The sequence below is a fragment of the Schistocerca cancellata genome, chromosome 11, assembly GCF_023864275.1.
Source record: "Schistocerca cancellata isolate TAMUIC-IGC-003103 chromosome 11, iqSchCanc2.1, whole genome shotgun sequence".
NCBI classification, from domain to species: Eukaryota; Metazoa; Arthropoda; class Insecta; order Orthoptera; family Acrididae; genus Schistocerca; species Schistocerca cancellata.
This window is the reverse complement of record NC_064636.1, coordinates 54756117-54780707: the sequence shown is the minus strand read 5'-3', so window position 1 is coordinate 54780707 and position 24591 is coordinate 54756117. Positions and strand designations below refer to the sequence as shown.

Here is a 24591-nt window from a genome sequence, read left to right as displayed (position 1 = left end):
CCGTGAAAATTTACTTTCAAAATCTTTTCTTAAAGAATTTACTTTATTTACTAGCGATTAAGCAAGAACATTAACACACTATGTGAGCGTGGAAGTAGTTGCCAAGGAGCAACTGATGGAAACAAATTAAATTTCAACCAATGGAAATTTTATTCATAAAAGCCTTTTCAAAACAGATTTAAAATTTATAAGCAGAAAACCACTCTCGAAATATCAAGTTACAATTTAACAAATATGAATTTTATTCCTAAAAGCTTTTTCAAAAGTTTTAAAATTATAAGCAGAAAAGCACCCTCTGAGTCTCAAGTTACAGTTATTCAGAGGCAGAATAACTTTTTTTTTTTTTTTAAGAGGGATGGAAATGGTACAAACACTCACAGTAAGAACTTATTTTCGACCAAAGGTGCAATTTGTTTTTAAAAGGGCTCTTACGGTGGAAGGGTGGCAACTTTATAAAACTGACTATTTAAATAAAACGCATGAAATTCAGACTTACATAAACTGTACAACATGCTCTACACTACACATATACCGCCTCGCAAGGTGATAGGCAAGATAAAAACATATTTCAGGAATTAGGCCCTTACCTTAATTCTATAAATACGTTAACAGCGAATCCGACAAACATGACAGAGGCAGCTATTAACATATGGCAGATTGACAGGGGGGGGGGGGTTACTAAACAGCCCGAACCGCAGATTGAGCTAAACCTCCCCAACTCCACAAGGGAAAAGCGGACCACCCAATTCACAATAACCACCTTCCCATGGGTGGGCAAACGGAGAAGAAGGGTGGGAGGATCCCAAAACAAAGCGGCTGGTGAGCTCACCAAGAAAACAAGTAGAATTTAACAAGTAAATGAAACAACATATCTCCAATCACTTAACTTCTAATAAACTGCGATTTCTGGCGAAGACCTGGCGCAGCACCCCCAACGCTCTCCCGAACCGTCCGCTGCCAGCCGCTTCAACGGACGCAGGAAGGCGCGCCGATCTCCCGTCTCACGGCGTCGCAGCTCGCACCGGCCAGACCGATGTCGTGGGTTGACTTCTGTTGCTCTCTTGTGAACCGCGAAGCTTTCTATAGGGCGCGGCCCACTGGACTCACGTGGCGACCTCACACGCGCCGACGCTCAAGGCGGACAAGTTCTCGTGTCTCAGTGCGCGACCGACCAACCGACCGATCCAACCGCCAATGACCGTTGCCCGAGCAACTCGAGCAGACTGGCGGCCTAACGCGCAGACTCAGATGCAGGAACTCAGCCCCGACCGGGCGACCACTAGCTGAGTTCTGTTACTGGCGGAGTGGCAAGATTCTCATTTTCTGACTTAGTTTGATCCAAACGACAGACATACTCGCACTCCGACGACAGACAGACACTGACCGCCCCCCCACACTGAGCCGGCTAAGCAACTGACTAGACACACCTCGACTGACCGACTCTCCTCTACAGAGTTTTTTTTCCTTTATTGATTTTCAATTCCCCCCCGAAGGGGGCGGGCTGGCAGCAGCTTAGTACGCTGCTCTACAGCCTACAGACCTTTATTTTAAAAAATGGAAAAAGAAAAGAAACAAGAAAAACAGGCGATAAAACGGTGACGTCAAGTGTAAAATGGCGGAAAAATGCGGAAAGTTAAAACAGAAAGCAAAAGGGGTTGGCAACGTTGATAAAAGACACAGGAATCATACAAGTAACATAGTGCACACACAATTTAAAAAAAAAAAAAAAACGGCGACAGTCTGGTTTCTGTTCGCAAGAGATAAAAAGCACACCCAGCGACAGTATGATGGCCGTTCGCAACACTTCCCAAAAAACACAACACGCAACACTCACTGTAAAACACTCACCGTAGAACACTCAATGTAGAACACTGCACGAAAGTGGCGGCACAAAGATGACACACCCGAGCCAAAGGCTGATGGGGGGGGGGGACCTGGAGGAGGGGAAAAAAATCACAAAAAGGGGGGGGGGGATCCAGGAGGGAAAGGACATAAAGGGGGAGAAGGGCAGACGCGAGAGGGAATGAGAGGAGGCAGAGGAGGGAAATGTAAAAGGACTCGGGGGAGAGAAGGGGGCAAAGAGAGGGGAGGTGGGGGAGAAAGAGGATGGAAGGGGGGAGAGGGAGCCCGGGAGAAGGACAGAGGAAAGGAGGGGGAGTGAGGATCAGAGTTGATAGTATCTCCACTGCTATCGCGCAGAGCATTGATTGTATCTTGCCACCAACATACGTCACATACGACCAGAATCTCTTTGAATTTTCGGCCAGGTTTCGAGACAGAGTTTCGTTGTAGAAACTGTTATAAGCATCTCGCATTGAAGTCCGCGTTAAATTTCGAGCTTGTGTAAAGGATCGCCAATCTTGGGGATTTTGCGTCTGTTTAAATTTGGCACGTTTGTTTCGTTGTTTCTGCAACAGTGTTCTGACCCGCTTCGTATAAATCTCTGAATTGCTGCCGATACTATTTCTTTGAATTCAATCCAAATCTGGTCTATGCTTATATTATTAGAATTGGAAGGAAAATCAGCATTGGCCGTATTTTGTTGTTTTATTGTCAGCGAAATCGATTTTCGGTCACTCAGTGACCATCCTCAGCGCTGTAATAAACAATTTAAATTAGTAGGCACTGGTATCAAGCTATAACCACAAGCTTAGAGCGATCACATAAACTTATTAATTTGGAATGAGTGGAGATTGTCTCTCAGGAAGGCGTTAAGTGAAATTTTATATGCTTTTTCGAATAGGTATATTTTTCGTTTCTTTTTGAAGGATTTAGCGGTTACAATATCCAATCTCGCTACTACAACCCTGTGTTCACTAATCCCTGTATCCGTTTTGATGCTCGTTATTAACTCAGGATTATTTGTTGCTAAAAGGTCGAGTATGTTTTCGCAACCGTTTACTATTCGCTTGGGCTCATGAACTAACTTATCAAAATAATTTTCAGAGAATGTGTTTAGCACAATTTCGGAAGGTGTTTCATGCGTACCTCCGGAATTAATCACGTATTTTCGCCCACATATCGATGGTAAATTAAAGTCAGCACCAACTATAGTCGGAGGAGTCGGACATGTGTTTGAGATCAAACTCAAATTTTCTTTGAACATTATTAGTTGCTGTACATACGAGAGAGAGACAGGTTGATGAAGTTGCACTAGGAAAGTACCTTTTCTACCTTTGTAATGCGGACTCCTTAAAAATCATCAGTAAAAACATATTATTGCAATTAAGTGTTTATTTATTTTGTGCTACTGAAATTAATAGAGGATACTGAGGCAGAAACCATTGCTAATGTCCAGAATGAGATTTTCACTCTGCAGCGGAGTGTGCGCTGATATGAAACTACCTGGCAGATTAAAACTGTGTGCCGGCCCGAGACTCGAACTCGGGACCTTTGCCTTTTGCGGGCAAGTGCTCTACCATCTGAGCTACCCAAACACGAGTCACGCCCCGTCCTCACAGCTTTACTTCTGCCAGTACCTGGTCTCCTACCTTCCAAACTTAACAGAAGCTCTCCTGCGAACCTTGCAGAACTAGCACTCCTGGAAGAAAGGATATTGCGGAGACATGGCTTAGCCACAGCCTGGGGGATGTTTCCAGAATGATATTTTCATTCTGCAGCGGAGTGTGCGCTGATATGAAACTTCCTGGCAGATTAAAACTGTGTGCCGGACCGAGACTCGAACTCGGGACCTCTGCCTTTCGCGGGCAAAGTTCTGCTAGTTCTGCAAGGTTCGCAGGAGAGCTTCTGTTAAGTTTGGAAGGTAGAAGTAAAGCTGTGAGGACGGGGCGTGAGTCGTGCTTGGGTAGCTCAGTTGATAGAGCACTTCCCCACGAAAGGCAAAGGTCCCGAGTTCGAGTCTCGGTCCGACACACAGTTTTAATCTGCCAGGAAGTTTCATTGCTAATGTAGATAATTAAATACACAAAATAAACGCAAGTCTACTAAAATTAACGATAAGCGTCAGAGATTACTTGTGAATGATGACAGATCTATCGAGATCGAATGTGCACCATGTACACACCTGAATGGCCGTAACTTTAAGGGCGACAGTGATGTGAGTTTGGAGTGAAATGAAATACGGAACGTGCCGGCACTACGTCTGGCTCTCGTCTCACTAGCGCAGCGCAAGAAACGCGTCAGTTTCGCAGATTGTTGGTTGCATATCGCCAAGGCGAACTACACTACTAGCCATTAAAATTGCTACACCAAGAAGAAGTGCAGATGATAAACGGGTATTCATTGGACAAATATATTATACTAGAACTGACATGTGATTACATGTGCCCGCGAAAGGCAAAGGTCCCGAGTTCGAGTCTCGGTCGGGCGCGCAGTTTTAATCTGCCAGGAAGTTTCACTTCTTTTTTTAATCTCATTTTGTTCCGTTCCAGTTCGTCATTGATCCATTAACTCAGTTTTTTTTTTTTTTTTTTTTTTTGTTACAGAGGGCAGCTAACCCTCTGACCGAACACGCTGAGATACCATGCCGGCAAAAGAAACTGACGAACAGGACTCGATCCATCGATCCAGCGACTACGGGGCTTGAACGCTAACCACTCGGCTGCCGCCGCTTCATGGTAAAAATGGCCACGCGCAGGTATATATTTGACGACCGAAATTGACTTGCGATTTTCTCAATAACGCTTCAGAAGTGGGCGCTACTGCTTACACATTTTGTTGTCCTCATGGAGTACTGCGATTCTAACAAGTTTGCAGTAAATTCGCGTTCCAAACGTCGTGGCCTCCCCTTGTGAGATGGCAAAACTCATGGGACAGCGATACACACAGCTTACAGATGACGCTAATATTGCCGGAGCTCTCATTTGTGCTAATTTGAGTCATGTTGAAGGGTTTCCTAAATGGTTATGCCAGCACGGAATAGTCGTTGGAGATAGACACGTGGGATAATTTCGGAAATGGTTAGAGAATCCAATATTCCGCGATCCACACCTTCAAGAGCGCGCAGAGAAAATCAAACTTTAGTATTGCTCCTCACTACGGGCAACGCAGAGGCCGGCGGGCTTCACTTAACGACCGAGAGCAGCGGCATCTGCATAGAGTTGTCAGTGCTGACAGACAAGCAACACCGCGTGAAATAACCGCAGAAATCCATGTGGGACGCAGGACGAACGTTAGGACAGTGCGGCGAAATTAATGGGCTGCGGCAGCAGACGACCGACGCGAGTGCCGTTGCTGACGGCACGACACCGCCTGCAGCGCCTCTCCTGGGCGAGTGACCACACCAGTTAGACCGTAGTCGACTGGGATGAGTCCAGAGTTCAGTTGGTAAGAGCTGATGGAAGGGTTGGAGTGTGGTGCAGACCACATGGACGCAAGTTGGCAAGTTAACACTGTGGAGGCTAGTGGTGCCTCTGTGGGCTGTGTTTACATGGAATGGAACGGGTCCTCTGCTCCAACTGGATGGCTCATCGATTGAAATGGTTATGCTCGGCTTCTTGGTTGGTTGGTCGGTTTGAGGAAGGAGACCAGACAGCGTGGTCATCGGTCCCATCGGATTAGGGAAGGATTGGGAAGGAAGTCGGCCGTGCCCTTTCAGAGGAACCATCCCAGCATTTGCCTGGAGTGATTTAGGGAAATCACGGAAAACCTAAATCAGGATGGCCGGACGCGGGATTGAACAGTCGTCCTCCCGAATGCGAGTCCACTGTCTAACCACTGTGCCACCCCGCTCAGTGGGTTTCTTGGAGACCGTTTTCTATCATCCACAGTTCGTTATTTCCAGACAACGATGGGATTTAGAATGAGATTTTCACTCTGCAGCGGAGTGTGCGCTGATATGAAACTTTCTGGCAGATTAAAACTGTGTGCCCGACCGAGACTCGAACTCGGGACCTTTGCCTTTCGCGGGCAAGTGCTCTACCATCTGAGCTACCGAAGCACGACTCACGCCCGGTACTCACAGCTTTACTTCTGCCAGTACCTCGTCTCCTACCTTCCAAACTTTACAGAAGCTCTCCTGCGAACCTTGCAGAAGGATATTGCAGAAGGATATTGCAGAGACATGGCTTAGCCACAGCCTGGGGGATGTTTCCAGAATGAGATTGTCACTCTGGAGCAGAGTGTGCGCTGATATGAAACTTCCTGGCAGATTAAAACTGTGTGCTGGACCGAGACTCGAACTCGGAACCTTTCCCTTTCGTGAGCAAGTGCTCCACCAAAGATTGGAAGGTAGGAGACGAGGAACTGGCAGAAGTAAAGCTGTGAGTACCGGACGTGAGTCGTGCTTCGGTAGCTCAGATGGTAGAGCACTTGCCCGCGAAAGGCAAAGGTCCCGAGTTCGAGTCTCGGTCGGGCACACAGTTTTAACGATGGGATTTATGGCTGACAATGTGCCACTTCGCTGGACCACAATCGTCCGCAATTGCTTTGCAGAACATTCTGACAGTTCGCTCGAATGGCTTGGCCACGCAGATTGCCCGGCATTAATCCCGTCGGAAATTTATGCGACATAATGGAGAGATATGTTCGTGCAAAAAATCCTACACCGCCAACACTTTCAGAATTGTGAACAGCTAGCGGGGCAGCATGACTCAGTACTTTCTCAGGGACTTCCAGAGACTAGTTGAGTCCACGTCACATCCAGCTGCTGCACTCTGCCGGGGAACAGGAGGTCCGGAGTGATACTAGGAGGCATTCCGTGACTTTAGTCGCCTCAGTGCACTTCTATGCTCGTGCACCATTCTTGAGAAAAAAGATCTTTTACCGTCGCAAATGTTATACACTCCTGGAAATTGAAATAAGAACACCGTGAATTCATTGTCCCAGGAAGGGGAAGCTTTATTGACACATTCCTGGGGTCAGATACATCACATGATCACACTGACAGAACCACAGGCACATAGACACAGGCAACAGAGCATGCACAATGTCGGCACTAGTACAGTGTATATCCACCTTTCGCAGCAATGCAGGCTGCTATTCTCCCATGGAGACGATCGTAGAGATGCTGGATGTAGTCCTGTGGAACGGCTTGCCATGCCATTTCCACCTGGCGCCTCAGTTGGACCAGCGTTCGTGCTGGACGTGCAGACCGCGTGAGACGACGCTTCATCCAGTCCCGAACATGCTCAATGGGGGACAGATCCGGAGATCTTGCTGGCCAGGGTAGTTGACTTACACCTTCTAGAGCACGTTGGGTGGCACGGGATACATGCGGACGTGCATTGTCCTGTTGGAACAGCAAGTTCCCTTGCCGGTCTAGGAATGGTAGAACGATGGGTTCGATGACGGTTTGGATGTACCGTGCACTATTCAGTGTCCCCTCGACGATCACCAGTGGTGTACGGCCAGTGTAGGAGATCGCTCCCCACACCATGATGCCGGGTGTTGGCCCTGTGTGCCTCGGTCGTATGCAGTCCTGATTGTGGCGCTCACCTGCACGGCGCCAAACACGCATACGACCATCATTGGCACCAAGGCAGAAGCGACTCTCATCGCTGAAGACGACACGTCTCCATTCGTCCCTCCATTCACGCTTGTCGCGACACCACTGGAGGCGGGCTGCACGATGTTGGGGCGTGAGCGGAAGACGGCCTAACGGTGTGCGGGACCGTAGCCCAGCTTCATGGAGACGGTTGCGAATGGTCCTCGCCGATACCCCAGGAGCAACAGTGTCCCTAATTTGCTGGGAAGTGGCGGTGCGGTCCCCTACGGCACTGCGTAGGATCCTACGGTCTTGGCGTGCATCCATGCGTCGCTGCGGTCCGGTCCCAGGTCGACGGGCACGTGCACCTTCCGCCGACCACTGGCGACAACATCGATGTACTGTGGAGACCTCACGCCCCACGTTTTGAGCAATTCGGCGGTACGTCCACCCGGCCTCCCGCATGCCCACTATACGCCCTCGCTCAAAGTCCGTCAACTGCACATACGGTTCACGTCCACGCTGTCGCGGCATGCTACCAGTGTTAAAGACTGCGATGGAGCTCCGTATGCCACGGCAAACTGGCTGACACTGACGGCGGCGGTGCACAAATGCTGCGCAGCTAGCGCCATTCGACGGCCAACACCGCGGTTCCTGGTGTGTCCGCTGTGCCGTGCGTGTGATCATTGCTTGTACAGCCCTCTCGCAGTGTCCGGAGCAAGTATGGTGGGTCTGACACACCGGTGTCAATGTGTTCTTTTTTTCCATTTCCACGAGTATATATATATACTCCTGGAAATGGAAAAAAGAACACAGTCATATATATATATATATATATATGACTGTTTAAAGCACAACCATACCAAAAAACCAAATTATACATCGTAAGTTACTGTGTAAAACATACTTACTCGAACTTATACTTCAGTTTTCTTCGTCATTCAGCAAACAACGAGCTCCAACACTGCTTACGCCGCAGAATTTAAATGTATTGTTAAAACTATTGCATTGTAGTGATCGTTACAGTCTTGCTGAACGGAGACCAGTGCTGCCAACACTCTCGCTTCGTTGATGTCGTGGAATCAACGATTTTTAAAAAGTGTTACAAACGTTGCCATATGGCAACGCACGGCGGTAATGGGTTAATGCAACACATTTTTTCAGGATTCCAATACACCATATTACTCATACTCTTTTGGGTACATAACCCTGTTTTCCGGCACGATCTCCATTCAGTGCGACGGCCTTGCACCACCTTACTGGGAGGAAATGTGTGTGCCAACCTCTTCATCTCACTGTACTGGTCGACGTGGAGCCAACGTCTTGCCGCGTCAGTAACCCGCCCACCGTCCACGTACTGCTTCCAGAGCAGTGCGTCCTTCATCTGCATCAAGCCACCTCATGGTGTGTGGCGGAGGGTACTTTGGTTACCACTACCGCATTCCTCCAACCCTATTCCACTCGCGAATAGTGCGTGGGAAGAATGACTGTCGGTAAGCCTCTTTATGTTTTTTAGTTAGAGGGGGGGGGGGGGGAGAAGTGGGTTGGGGTGTCATTAGTCTTCTAATTGGTTTGATGTGGCTCGCTACGAATTCCTCTCCTGCGCTAATCTCTTCATCTCAGAGTAGCACTTGCAACCTACGTCCTAAATCAGGGGTTCACAACATACGTGCTAGCGGAGCAAGCTGTGAGCAGCAAGGCGCGAGCACGGAGCAGCGCGAGCACGCTACCCCCACTACCGGACCAGAGCGGAGAGTGGGGAGAGTCACGTGGGGCACACAACAGCTGCCGCCAGTCAATGTAAATCCGCGGCCACCTGCAGCGATATCACTCACGAATTATTAGTGCGACAAATGAAACAAATAAAGGACAATGTACACATGCCACATAATTTTATTAGCTTAGTGTATGCCGCTACATTCTCATTAATTTGTGAACTGTTACACAATAAAAGGTGTCACTGAAGTGTGGGATTCTCGGTTATCTTGTACTTTCTGCCCTTTACAATTGCGTCTATGTTCATGTTCGGAGTAATTGTTCTTGTGCATTGTAGGCGCAGTGTGCAGTTTAAATTTGGATCAGATAATGCGTTTCTCAGGCGTGTCTTGTTACATTTCATTGCAGAGAACAGTTGTTCACAAACATACGTGGAACCGAACATTGATATTATTGTAGCCGCCAGTTTGTGCGAACGAGGAAATCTATCCTGAGGGAAGTGTCTGTAGAATTCCAAAATGTTTTTCTTGTTCTGAAATTTGTCTCTGTATTCTCTGTCACACTGCAGGTCAATAATTTCTTGTTGCAGCTCAGGACGAATCTCTTAAATATTCGCTGAATATGGAGAGAACAGATCAAAATCACTGTCTAGTGCTGTCAGATCTTCAATGCGCTGATCAACTAAACTATGTGAATAACGTTCACAGTCTTTGTGAACATCTTGCATGGATGATAATTTACGAAAGTGAGTTAGGTTTCCTGTTTCCAGCTGACTCAACCAAAGTGTCAATTTCATTTTAAAAGCTTGTATTCGGTCTATGAAATGAGTAATTAGCAGATCTTTACCTTGTAGTAAAATATTCAAAGCATTCAGATGGCTAGTTAAATCTGCTAAGAACGCGAGATCACATTCAAACGTGCGCGCGCATTTCCCCTCCCTCCCCTCCCTCCCTACTCCGCGACCTTGCACCTGCTCGCGAGCATGTGTCTGAGCAGACGCGAGTACTCGCGCTCAAAACCGGCCAGTTGTTAAGCCCTGTCCTACATTGTTTGCTGGATGTATTGCAATCTGTCTTCCTCTACAACTTTTGCCCTCTACGGCTCCCTCTAGTACCATGGAAGTCGTTGCTTTCTATCGTCCTGTCCGTTTTCCTTGTCAGTGTTTTCCATATATTCCTTTCCTCTCTGACTCCGCGCAGTTCCTCCTGATTCCTTACCTTATCAGTCCACCTAATTTTCAACATTCGTCTGGAACACCACTTCTCAAACGCTTCGATTCCCTACTGTTCCGGTTTTTTCACAGCCCATGTTTCAATACCATAGAATGCTGCACTCCAGACGTACATTCTCAGAAATTTCTTCCTCCTGTTGAAGCCTATGTTTGACACTATTAGACTTCTCTTGGGCTGGAACGCCCTTTTCGCCATTGCTAGTCTGCTCCTGAGGTCCTCTTTACTCTGTCCGTCATTGGTTATTTTACTGTCTAGGTAGCAGAGTTTCTTAACTTCATCTACCTCGAGACCATCAATCGTGATTATCTCGCTGTTCTCATTTCTGCTACTTTTCATTACTTTCGTCTTTCTTGGATTTACTCTCAGTCCATATTCTGTACTCATTCGATTGTTAATTCCATTCAGCAGATCATGTAATTCTTCTTCACTTACACTCAGGATAGCAATATCATCAGCGAATCGTATCATATATCCTTTCATCTTGAATTTCAATTCCACTCCTGAATCTTTCTATTATTTCCATCATTGCTTCTTCAATGTACAGATTGAACAGTAGGAGCGAATGAGAACATCGCTTCTTACACCCTTTTTAATCCACTTTTATTATTCCCTCTTTGCTCTTGAACATATTGTATATTACCCATCTCACCTTATAGCTTACCCCTATAGCTTTTTCTCAGAATTTCGAACATCTTTCAGCATTTAACATTGTCGAACTCCTTTTCTGAGTCGACAAATCCTATGAACGAGTCTTGATTTTTCTATAGTCTTGCTTCCATTATCAACCGCAACGTCAGAATTGCCTCTGTCGTGCCTTTACCTTTTCGAAAGACCAACTGATCGTCATGTAGCACATGCTCAATTTTCTTTCCCATTCTTCTGTATATTGCGTATTGACTATAATTCCTTGATTTTTTTTCCTCGTGATCAGTACGAAAGATGTATGTGTAGGAAAGTAATATGTTGTCCCACTCATCCTGGAAAGGGATGCCCCAAAATTTCATTGCGTCGGATAGAAATCGGAAGGTGCGATATCCGGGCTGTGTTGTGGAGATGAGAAAGAACAGTCCAGTCAAGTTTTGTGAGCTTGTCTCAGGTGCACAGACGCGTGTGAGAAAGGAAAGTTCGTTTGCATTTTTGTGGCGACGAACACGCAGAAGTCTTTTTTCTTTCAGTTTGTTGAGGGTAGCACAATACATTTCAGAGCTGATCGCTGCAGCAAATAAAGAGGGTTTGGTTTTCCACTTTTAGGTTAAAAATTAAATGATTGTGTTTTCTTAATTTAAACAGCTTTTATGAACAGTCTTTCATAAAACATCGATAACTAAGAATTTGTATTTTAAACAGGAATTTCGCGTCCAATACGTAATTAGAAACAAGACGTGCATTATTCATAAAAAATTATGATGAGTTTTATAATTACGATATGTAGGTATTTCAAATTGAACGAGAAAAAAATGCTACTGGTGAGATCAGAACCAACGAGCCTGTAACTGCATTAAGTCAACATTACATTTGTAAGTAGGCTGTTTAGCTTTTTTATTGCTAACGACACGTAGCGAGCGCTCTGTATGAAAATCACTGGCTGTGCTGTGTGCAGTCTGTGGCTGGGTGGCATTGTTGGAATTTTGCTATTGTAGTGTTGGGCAGCTGGATGTGAACAGCGCGTAGCGTTGCGCAGTTGGAGGTGAGCCGCCAGCAGTGGAGGATGTGGGGAGAGAGATGGCGGAATTTTAAGAGCGGACGATCTGGACGTGTGTCCATTAGAGAGAGGAAATTAGTAATACTGGATATAATGGACTGATATATATATATATATATATATATATATATATATATATATATATATATATATAATGACTTTTGAAAACTATTAGCCGGCTGCGCTGGTCTAGCGGTTCTAGGCGCTCAGTCCGGAACCGCGCGACTGCTACGGTCGCAGGTTCGAATCCTGCCTCAGGCATGGATGTGTGTGATGTCCTTAGGTTAGTTAGGTTTAAGTAGTTCTAAGTTCTAGGGGACTGATGACCACAGATGTTAAGTCCCATAGTGCTCAGAGCCATTTGAACCATTTTTTGAACACTATTAAGGTAAATACATTGTTTGTTCTTTATCAAAATCTTTCATTTGCTAACTATGCCTATCGGTAGTTAGAATCTTTTATTTAGCTGGCAGTATTGGCGCTCGCTGTATTGCTGTAGTTCGAACAATGAAGATTTTCGTGAGGTAAGTGATCCATGGTTGGTTGGTTGGTTTTGGGGAAGGAGACCAGACAGCGAGGTCATCGGTCTCATCGGATTAGGGAAGGACAGGGAAGGACGTAGGCCGTGCCCTTTGAAAGGAACCATCCCGGCATTTGCCTGGAGCGAATTAGGGAAATCACGGAAATCCTAAATCAGGATGGCCGGACGTGGGATTGAACCGTCGTCCTCCCGAATGCGATTCACGAAAGATATAGGTTATTGTTAGTCAGGGCCATTCTTTTGTAGGGTTTATTAAAAGTCAGATTGCGTTGCGCTAAAAATATTGTTTGTCAGTTTAGTGATGATGATCAGAATAAGTAAAGAGAGAATTGTCTGAGTACGTTCAGTTTTGCTCAGCTGTTTGAAAATCAAATAACGTAAGGGGTTTACCAGCACAGTAATTCACTAATTTTTCTAAGGAGACGTTTCACATTTAACTCCCGACTGCGCTACGCGTAAGTAACGGGCATTTTTATCAACTGTATTACATGCAGGTCTGGGACAACAAACCCGATTATCTCCATAAATTTGTGAAAAACATTAAGAACAGCCTATTTCTCAGCACTTTTTAACCATATTCCACATGAGTGTTCACTATGGAACAGGAAGCATGCCAGCAGTTTTTGTACTGCGCACTAACACCGCGACAATCAGAGCACAATGCTGCAGAGGTTGTGACTGTACACGATGTTTGAAATAAAAACTACGTAACTAAAGCGTGGTTAAGGAAAACTTTGACGGCTGTTAATAGATTTGAATATCTTAAAAGTTTCATTTAACGTAACGTAGTAATAATTTATCTGATACCGGTATATAAGTGGGACCTACTTCCAAGAGCATAACAACACCAGTGCACGTGTGCTATGGCTTCTGACCAATCATGCAGTTTGTTCGCATCAGGTTTATTTTTATGATGAACGGAGTATTCAGTATTCAACAGTGCGATGAAATCCCTGCAGTATGCTTTTGTATCAATCGTGGCTCGCTCACGAAAAGTACCGTATGTTTATATTAGAAATTTTCATCAGTCTTGTTTGTAATTAGAATACTATGACAGGTGAGAACGAGTGCATTTTCTGCTTTCCGTCAGGTCACTTATGAAGTGCATGGTAGTGCTGGAGTAGTAGAGGATACCGGACATATACAAAAAGGGGCAACACGAAAGGTCACAGGTTTGTTTGACTCATGGGACAGCGCCTCAGAACTACTGAAACCGCCACAGAAATAGTGGAAAAATCATAATTGGCAGATGTTTTACGGTGGATGCGAATTATCTCACGAAATTCTACTTAAAAAGTTCCAAGAACCATTAAGTCAAGGATACAGAGATATTCAACAGCGTACGTTTCGGTCCCATAGTAGTGACAGTGTAATGTTAAATCTGCAAAAATTATTGCTTAAAAATTAAAAAAAAGAACGTGAGCGTATAGGAAATTCAATTTTAAATGACGTTTCTTCTTCATGAAGCCGGCCGGAGTGGCCGTGCGGTTCTAGGCGCTACAATATGGAGCCGAGCGACCGCTACTGTCGCAGGTTCGAATCCTGCCTCAGGTATGGATGTGTGTGAACCATTTCTTCATGAAACTCGACCCAAGATCGCGAACATGGGCAAAAAAATCCGCAAAATTACGAAAACAGTTTTTCTTACATAAGTAAAAAACTATAGCTACGCTCGAAATGTGTGAAATGATAAAGTTGTAGGGCTTAAAAAGATCTATCGATTACTTTTTTTTGTAAGTATCGAGTGCTTTCTTACGTTTCCAGATATACAGAAGAAAAATCGTTAAAGATCGGGTTCTCTATAACGTGTTAACATTCGCGTTGCCATACTTGGTATTTACTGTAAGTGCAGCGCGCCGCAAGTCAAAAAAGAACTTATTTGGACAATTTAGTATTATTTAATTTTCGAGATATAATGATTTTCTTAAAAACTGGCGGTTTCGTTAATTGGCTAGATTTCAGTGAACAGCCCTACAATAACGGTTTTAGGCATCTTATCGTCGCAAAGAGTCGTGCTCGCAAACTAGTAAATAATTTTTACGATTTCATTTACTGTGAGGACCAAAATATGATTTCGAAAAACTTGCAGTTTTTTGGGAGCATTTTTAGTACTATCTCAATTTTTATTTTTATAGTATGGAAATAATCTTTAAAAAAGAAATCGGTAAAATTTTTTCACGAATTAAAAAAAAAATCTTTGGCCCTCTGGATCTGAGATAACATTTATTTCTTTTTACTTTTTTCAAATCTAGTGGACGCAATTAAAATTTTTAGAGCGATGCGCTTGATGAAAGTCAGTAGGCTTACTGAAATACCCTTTATAGGGGAAGAAACTCTTTATAGTACAGACGTAAGTACCCTCTGCCATGTACTCCACAGTTTGTTCGAGAGCACGTATATGTACTTATAGAAACAATACCTTCTGAGTAAACGTGACAGTTATATTTTCCATGACGACATCAGTGATTGGCAGAAAAAACTCTAAAATTAAGCACAATTTGATGCTGAGAAGCTCCTATTAATATCCTAGCTCAGTAATGAAATGTTACGTTTCGGACGTGAAACTCCATTGTAATAAATAATACAGAAAAATTAATATACGGTCTTCTGTGCAGAAATCTACATAAATGATCTTTTGGATAGGGTGGATAGCAATGTGCGGCTGTTTGCTGATGATGCTGTGGTGTACGGGAAGGTGTCGTCGTTGAGTGACTGTAGGAGGATACAAGATGACTTGGACGGATTCGTGACTAGTGTAAAGAATGGCAGCTAACTCTAAATATAGATAAATGTAAATTAATGCAGATGAATAGGAAAAAGAATCCCGTAAAGTTTGAATTCTCCATTAGTAGTGGAGCGCTTTACACAGTCATTAATATTTGGGCGTAACATTGCAGAGCGATATGAAGTCGGACAAGCATGTAATGGCAGTTGTGGGAAAGGCAGATAGTCGTCTTCGGTTCATTGGTAGAATTTTGGGAATATGTGGTTCATCTGTAAAGGAGACCGCTTATAAAACACTAATACGACCTATTCTTGATTACTGCTCGAGCGTTTGGGATCCCTATCAGGTCGGATTGAGGGAGGACATAGAAGCAATTCAGAGGCGGGCTGCTAGATTTGTTACTGGTAGGTTTGATCATCACGCGAGTGTTACGGAAATGCTTCAGGAACTCGGGTAGGAGTCTCTGGAGGGAAGGAGGGTTTTTTTTCGTGAATCGCTACTGAGGAAATTTAGAGAACCAGCATTTGAGGCTGACTGCAGTACAGTTTTACTGCCGCCAACTTATATCTCGCGGAAAGACCACAAAGATAAGATAAGAGAGATTAGGACTCGTACAGAGGCACATAGGCAGTCATTTTTCCCTCGTTTCGTTTGGGAGTGGAACAGGGAGATAAGATGCTAGTTGTGGTACGAGGTACCCTCTGTCACGCACCGTATGGTGGAATGCAGAGTACCGGTATCTATGTAGATGTAGATGTAGAAATCTGGTGGAACTTATCTCCTGCTCCATTTCATGCAAATTCCACAGATTAATCAGTGACAACGAATAACACAACATTAATTGAACAGAATATACGCCGGCTAGTGAAAATTTGTTCCTACCTGGGTCTCGGACCCTTGATATCTTGCTTAATGCAACAATCGCCTTAAACAGTTACCCTATCTGAACATGACAGTTCGTGAAGTTCACCGTTATGATTTTCAAAGATTAGAAGCGAAGGTTCAATCTTCGACTAAAGCACGAATACGTACGAACAAATGCACATTTTTCACATCTATCAATTGACTAAATTTGTAAAGTTTATACATAAATTAAACATTACCTTCTATAGTCCTAGAAAATCCCTATAACTCTTTACAGATGATTATGTAGCATTAAAAATAAGCTTTCATATCGCGATTTAACCAATTTCATTAAAAACACTTATAAACGAATGTAGAGTTTGCACTTGAGGCATTTATGAGCTATTCAAATAAATACGATGTCACTCAATGAAGTCCTTGAAAATTACTGTACAGTATCTATTCAGGAAAGGTTATTGTGCCTAAGAATTCGTTCACTTGTTCATTAAATCATTTTCATTGCAAACTCGTACGAGCGAATGTAGATTTTCCATCAGCTGAAGACATGTGGTCAGTAGCCAGTCTGTTATCACTTTTAAAAGCATTTTAGTGCGTAATCTTTTGCTTAGTTCACAGGTTGTCGCACACAGTTCACAGTTTTGTGCTGTAGATCAACTACACAGTGTGATATAGGCAAAAAAAAAAATACGAGTAAAATTTTGCAAACGCATCTGTCAACGCCACTAGTAAGTTGCGCATCGCGCCTCTATCACCGTGGTATGAAAATGGAAGCAAATACAACTGTTTCGCCATTTTTGCACGGTTCAGTGGTGTCGAGGAAAATGTTTGGCCTGCATCATTCGTGCAAGCACATTCGTGTAACTTCTCTGTTCAGTAAAAAATAAAGCTACAAAAAAGGAACGAAGAAACAGCTGACAATGGGAGAAAGAGAACCATAAGACACAAAAGAATACTCACCTCATAACAGTTTGTTTCACGCTGTCGGTCATCGCGCTCTCTTCCATGCTCCAAGCGATAAAAAATTACCGGACACGTGGCCCTTTCCCCTGATTATCGCAATTTATCAGCGTAGCATTTATTTGTACCGCTTTCCGGAACAGGTTTTTCGGTCCAGAAGATTGGAACGTAATTTATACAACGCGCGGAGCAACCAACAGACGATTCGTACTGTCGCCGTCAAAGATCTTAGATACGTGCGTCGAAGACGTGTCTACACAACGTGGCAGCAAATATGATTGTCGGTTCTGCCACCTGTTGCTTCCAACAGTTTGTCGAGCACTGCGATAGAAAGGCATCGGCCGTCTCTGTGTGTGACAGAAGGCGACAGCAGTCAAATGGGGGGAGCTGGCGCGGCAGGGGAGCGAGGGTGGGGGGAAGACAGTCGCCTGGCGCCTCGAACAGAAACAGCTTCTGAACAGCGCAGCGGGCCCTCCGGAATGACGCTCACTGCTGGCTCCGGTGTATTACGCCGGCACCGTGAGTTGCAAAAACGCAGGCGCACAGCTGGCCTTGCGCGTTAAGGCTAGGCGCAAATCAGGCCCCCACAACCGCACGAGTGGTCGAGTGTGAAGAGCGGACAAATTGAATAGCTGGCCGGCGGCCATTAGAGTGGTATACTGACGCGCGGAGATCGAATGTTTATTCATCGCTTTTGGTTATAAAATGCCTTCCCTCGAGTTAGGTCGCAAACATAATGCCTCATTTAAATACGTTACTACAATATACTTTTTAATTTATGAACAAACAGCAACTAGTAACTGTTTATGAATTTATCTTACGTACTACATGGAATCTGCCGTAGCTAAAAGTTATGTACCGGACCCCAAGCATTTTTCGTAGTTCATTTACGATAGATGTACGCAAAATGCATCAAAATACTGGAAGATTTACCCGTTATATTAATAGATATTTTCTGACTCTACCTTGCTTTAGATTTTACGACGAGAAGTGCGTTATATGTGGCATAGTGCTTTGGCAACTCAAGACCAAATTATCAAGTTTCAACATAACCTAGACCATGAAAACACTAGCGATCAGCCAACTTTCTTCAAAATGATCAGGACATATAAAATGGTATTCTGTCGGTCGGAAATCTTCCCTCCTGACAGCGTGTAACCATTTTTGTAACAGCTGTGGTTTTGAGAAAGCAAACCTGCAAATAGATGCACAGACACTATGATAATACCGTGTTACAAAAACATTTATTAAGCAAGTGCACTGACATACAAAACAACTTAAAATATTCACATACCTGTGAAATGTAATATTCGTTCCTTTATCGAATTTATTTGTACAATTAATCGCTGCACAACTCTTCACCATTGTACTTCTTTTGATTGGAGTATACAGACAGTAGAATTACGAGTAACGAATACTGTATGTACGCCCCAACAAATATACAACGTTGAATAAGGGTATTCATAAACAACAATACTACACAACACATCAGACTACAACCACTATAATGGCGTCCAGCCGAAGGTTCAAATTATCCCGCGACTGCAGCGCCATCAGTGAGTCTAGTTATTTTTTACAAGGTCTTTGGCGCAAATTGAGACGCGTATAGCAAGTGTGACGTGACACGACACTACAGCGTGACACGCATGCGCAGCACGAGTTGCGCGGGTGCATCGCATGTTGCGACGCGCACACCACAGTTACGCACGCGTCGACTGGCGACGCTCTGCGCTGACAGAACCGAAGCGCGCGCAACCTGTTATCTTCCTCAAACGATTTCACAGAAACTATTCACTGAAAATATTTGATTTTTGCCTGACTTGTAGCGTTCGTTACATGTCAGCTTTCGTGAGGAAGTGCCAATGATCTCGCTAATGACCATTCTTATTGTGATGTACACATTTTAGTAAGACACTACGCAAAACTCAAAAAGTTTTGCAACGAAAATAAGGGGTCGCTATGATTTTGCGTTTGGTGCGTACTACACCATATGTTGCTGCATATGAAATTTAGCTGACATGTTGAATTTTTGTTTAGACTTGGGAGGAGGTCTCTATCTGCCTCCGATCTCAGAGAAAATGGATCCCATGTAGCGCGCTCACTTCCGATCTCACGCCCGCGAGAATGAAACGCTCGTAACATCTCTCATATCTTCCTAAACCGCTCGAGACATCGAAACGAAAGTTTGGCGAATGATAGCACACAAGGAGGAAAGTGTTTTGCCAATTCTTAAATACACGGAAATTTCTTATCTATATATCAGTAGTTATCTATATATCAGTACTTCCCTTTTTATTTATTTCACTCCAGTGACAGTAATTTTTTAAGAGTTATCGACAGCTAGCGAAACAAGAGAATACTAGTATGATAATAAACATGAAATTTCTTATTTTATGTTCCAGCAAATGGATACTATAAGACTTTCCGTAAGCTATTGAGCTCTGTGATTGCCAATTATTTGTTTAATGAGGCACTCCGTTTCGGAATTCTGTCTCAGTAGCTGCTGTGAGATGACTTTGGCAAATTACACTGTGGCAAAGGAAGCACAATTAAACCAGTCACAAAGGGAAATGTGGCCGTTACTCACAAACAGTGATGCTTCTTCGAATGAGAAAAGGTTAACAACCCCCACACAAATAGATTGCCAATTCTGTTGGAATTTCGGTGGAATCCCCGTAACCCATCGTATTTTTAAGACTGAGCGACTGAAATGGAAACTTACCAAAGGATTTTATTCCTTCTCTTGATCTGAGCAGTATTAAGATAATGAGGAGCGTTCCTTTAGGCGGAATGATGGGCGCATGCCAGATACTGGTTGCTCACCTAACGGCTTGCCAAACTGACAGTGGGTGGTCGCGAATAAAATAGTTGGTGTTGAGAAAAATAAACAATTGATCTGTCGCACAACACAGTGGTCAGTGTATTGTCAGCAGCGGAGGGTACTGGGCGCGACAGGAATGCACAAGCTAGCCATGTGTGCCTTGTGAGATGGAGTTCGAAAAATATTGTCATGAAAGTAGATCTGCCTTTGTCAGCAGCACATTTCAACAAATTAAATATATCTAATCAAGACATTCTTTTAGGATATTCCTACTTTCGTAATAATACCCACCATTTTCTTCATTTGTGTAGCCTGTTGCATAATTAGTTTATTAATGCTGATAATGTGCACGCAACAATTCAAATGCTGTTTCTCATGATGATGAACCAATTAAAACATTGTTATTTGTGACTGCTTTTTGACTGTTTCTAGCTTCTACTGAAAATGTGATATTCACATGCGTGTAGTACAGTGTGTCATATTACTTTATTACATCCATATCCAAGTAATCACAGTGAGATTTCTATACTTCAGATGTTGGACGCTTTTTACCAGGAGCACAAAGGGATCACGCCTAAATTTTTGTAACAGATCGTACAGATACGCCAGCATACTAGGCAGCGAGAAGATAACCTTGTTTTACTTTCCTGTCTTGGTTCTTAATCACATGATTTTACAATAATCCTTGCTTCGTTATTCACTACCCTCTGTCCCTTCTTGCGAACTGAAAACATCGCGGAGGCATATGATACAATTCCAGCATCCAGTGCCTCACCAGTTACTGAAGTATGCATTTCTCTTGACAGAAGAAAAATAAAACATAACAAAACTATACAGATATAAATAACAGAAAAGTATAATGTACTAACGAAGAATGCTGGAGCGCTTAAATGGCGAAAAACGAAACACTACCCATAGGCGATAAAATTTAGTATACAGTCAGGCAAAGTTTATCATACGGGCAATACTACCACTGTTCATATGCGCCGTTCCGATGTGAGCACATGGCCGGGCTACTTTTCCGCTCCCCGCCTCAAATTTCTCACGGTGCTGGCGAGGCACGCGCGGCGCGAGAAACTGTGCCGCAACCACAACGCCGCGCGACCTGGCGCAGACGTGTGTCGCGTCCCAGTCGCGTCGCGTCGCAGTTTCCATGGCACCATTTGACCCTGTGTGAAGTCACAAAAACGCCCGCTGGCTGCGCTGCGTAGCGCCACACGCGCTATACGCGTCTCAATTTGCGCCTAGCCTACCCGAGTGTGACGCCTCTTCAAGGTTTTACTAAGACCGGACAGGAAAGTTCTGCTGTGAGGGGCAATTGGAAACACATCACGCACTTGCAAATCACATGTGTAGCTTTAACTATAGGGCATAACGGATTATTCACTACTGGGTGGTGTGCATGCTGCTACTAACATTTGTGACCTATTAAAAGTGTTGGCTGACCCCAGACTGTAAGTTTCACAGGGAGTGTCCTTAAGGGGCTCCGGAACGCCCTATACTTGCAATGTTAAAATAACGCTTATAAATTACATCTTTCCTCACAATGTATTTGAGGTAGGAAGTTGAACTTTTTACAGATTATTTATTGGAATATGGGCTACAACTTAACACAGGGATTTTACAAAATTTTAGTTCAGTTATTGAAGATGATTTTTTTTCAATCGTAATGAAAATTCACAACATTTTTTTGCAATTTTTTATTTATATATTCAGAAATATACAGTTTTTTGGAAAAAGGCTGTGTTAAATTATGCAGAAGTTACAGTGTAACATTTACTGAAAGTTTGAAACAAATATGTTTGGAAGATCCTTAGAAAACATGTAATTAGTATGAGAAAATAAAAGTTTTGGGAATCGAGCGACAAAGATTGGATTAACTTTTTAGTGCATTCCAGGTCCATAGGATGGATTATCTTCATCCTCTGCAAACTCCTCCTCCAGCTTCCTCTTGTTCCTCCTCCTGTTTACTCTTGCTTCTATTTCTAGACTCTTTACAGCCCCATCTGCAGCCCGAAGGCGTTCCTTGTCTAAAGCAAGCATCGCTCGTACCATGTTAGAATGTTATTATTTACAGTAATAACACATACCTTTGGCTTTCCAACATTTCTCCTTTTCTTAAAAGCCTTCAGAGGATTTCTAATAACTTTACTTTTACTCATTATTATACTTCAACAAAACAGAGACTCAAGAAACAGAATTAATTACGAATATTTTCGAGATAACGACAGAGTAAATAAACATGAAACAAGCGACAATCACACCAGCGATATATATTGAATCATCACAGGTTAGCCACAACACATACTTTATCTCACACCACTAAAATGTACCTGATGAACACGGACGTTAATAATAACACCATTTGACAGCAGTTTAACAGCGCCACAGTGGGTCACGCCCATGTAGAACACATTTCAAAAAAAATTTAAAAATAGTTGTAGTCTTCGAAATTGAATAAATTATATATCTATTAAAAGGTAATAGTCTGCAGATTCAGAAAACGCAAAAAAGTAAAAATTGAACTTTTGATGATTTTGAGCCTTTCCGGAGCCCCTTAAGCCCATTCTAGACTACACGTGCGACTCTCATAAGAAAGCCGTTGTCTGCTGCAGCGCTCCATGCGGTAGAACGTGTACCCACAATAAAGCGTTTATACAGTAGGTGTTTGTCACGTCGTCTGCTTTGCAAGTTTGCTGTGTTTGTTGACAACTTCCAGCATGTGAATCGGCGAGTTCAGCTCACTTCCGGGTATTTTATTCTTTTTCTAAGGGCACTACATTTATTTGTACTTTAGAGGGTCACTGTGATGTTGCTCCCAACGCCGTTTACACTCCTAGAAGCAGTCTAGGTACGCCTCTGGCTGGATCGCCCGAAGCGACATCTGCGAATTTTCTTTTATCTCGTCTGTCGTTGCAAATCTTCATCATTTCAGCGGGGGTTTCAACTATGGAAATAAAAAAAAAGTCCACAGAGGTCAGATCTGGAGAATAGGAAGGATGAGGCAGCTCAGTGATTTCGTTTTTTTGTGCAACAGTCACGCACCAACAGGCATGCATCTGTGGGTGCGTTATCGTGATGGAAAAGCCGCTATTTGCCTCTCCCCATTTTAGAGCGCTTATTTCTTATATTTATAACGCGTCCCGATAGTACCATCCATTAACGGTTTCTCCCTGTGGCACGAATTCATGATGAACTCATGCTTCAAAGCCAAAGAAAACTACACCACTGGCGACTAAAATTGCTACACCAAGAAGAAATGCAGATGATAAACGGGTATTCATTGGACAAATATATTATACGCAGTTTATACGAAACTATAAGTCGCTCACGTGTGTAAACGCCCTCGTTATAAAAGACGTTCAAATACCGTACTTTCAGAAGACAAGACTCAGAAGGATGGAAGAAGATATCTCCTTGGTCTTATTACCGTAGCTGAGGCTTTCAGCATCAAGAAAAAATCGGAAGAAAGACGTGGCAAAAATAGAACTGCTGGATTCCGCTGTGGCTTCATAGAAGGAACCAGGGGAACGAGTGTTATACCCTATTGATGAAGAAACTGAGCTTGGAGGATCCACTACAGTTTAAAATTTTGTGAGAGTACATGCAGCTTGTTTCAACAAGCTGTCATCCTCCATTGAGCCGATTATTCGCCTGAGAGACTCCGTTTGAGGGAAGCAATCCCGCCAAGCAGAAAGCAAGACTTTAATTTTGTGTGTGTGTTTTTTCATACAATTGTTTGTTCAACTGTACTAGGTGAAAATTGTCATACTTAAGTCCTTTCCAGATCAACGGTTACATTGCGATTTCTGGCGACTGGCGAATCCTACAAGAGCTTGTCGTTTGCTCATCGTATTTCAGTTTCGAGTCTGTCAAAACCGATAAAACAGATGTATGCTGTGGAAAGTTCTTGAGGGTTAAGTATTTGAAGGTACTTATTTCCTGTATTATCGAATAAAAAAAAAAAAGGAGAACTTTTCTTCTACTTTATTAGAGACTCAAACAACTGAAATGGCTTAAAATAGCAGCAGCTTTTGATAAATCGTATAACCGAGATACACACACACACTCCGTCTTCAGGCCACAAGTGGCCCATCGGGACCATCCGACCGCCGTGTCATCCTCAGATGAGGATGCGGAAAGGAGGGGCGTGTGGTCAGCACACCGCTCTCCCGGTCGTTATGATGGTTTTCTTTGACCGGAGCCGCTACTATTCTGTCGAGTAGCTCCTCAATTGGCATCACGAGGCTGAGTGCACCCCGAAAAATGGCAACAGCGCATGGCGGCCGGATGGTCACCCATCCAAGTGCCGGCCACGCCCGACGGCGCTTAACTTCGGTGATCTCACGGGAACCGGTGTATCCACTGCGGCACGGCCGTTGCCTATAACCGAGATAAAGCTTCAAATAATACTTAACGAAAATTGCAGATATTTCACACGTTAATTTTTGTGAGACGAACAACCAGCTGTACTATGTTTCACTGAGCAGGTGCGAGGTACACAATTCACATAGAAATTCGCGCCCTTTGTCAGCTGTGCCTCCCACTTGGTCGTCTGCGCATGCGCAAAGCACCTGTATATGCGCGAGAATAGGATCCATCCTACTGCGCCTTCTAGCTATCGTACAGGATCCATCCTATTGCACCTT

The 24591-nt window shown here is 43.8% G+C and overlaps 1 protein-coding gene and 1 pseudogene across 1 annotated transcript in view; both read right to left on the bottom strand.

Moving 5' to 3' along the window:
• Nucleotides 1-17153, bottom strand: part of LOC126108186 (neprilysin-2-like) — a 246429-nt gene extending 229276 nt beyond the window's left edge. Inside the window, exon 1 of the mRNA XM_049913426.1 lies at nt 17122-17153. Within this exon, the coding sequence (XP_049769383.1) occupies nt 17122-17153 (32 nt within the window). The remainder of the gene's footprint in view (nt 1-17121) is intronic.
• Nucleotides 17154-24209: 7056 nt separating this feature from the next.
• Nucleotides 24210-24326, bottom strand: LOC126109041 (5S ribosomal RNA; annotated as a pseudogene).
• Between the last annotated feature and the right edge of the window lie 265 nt (nt 24327-24591).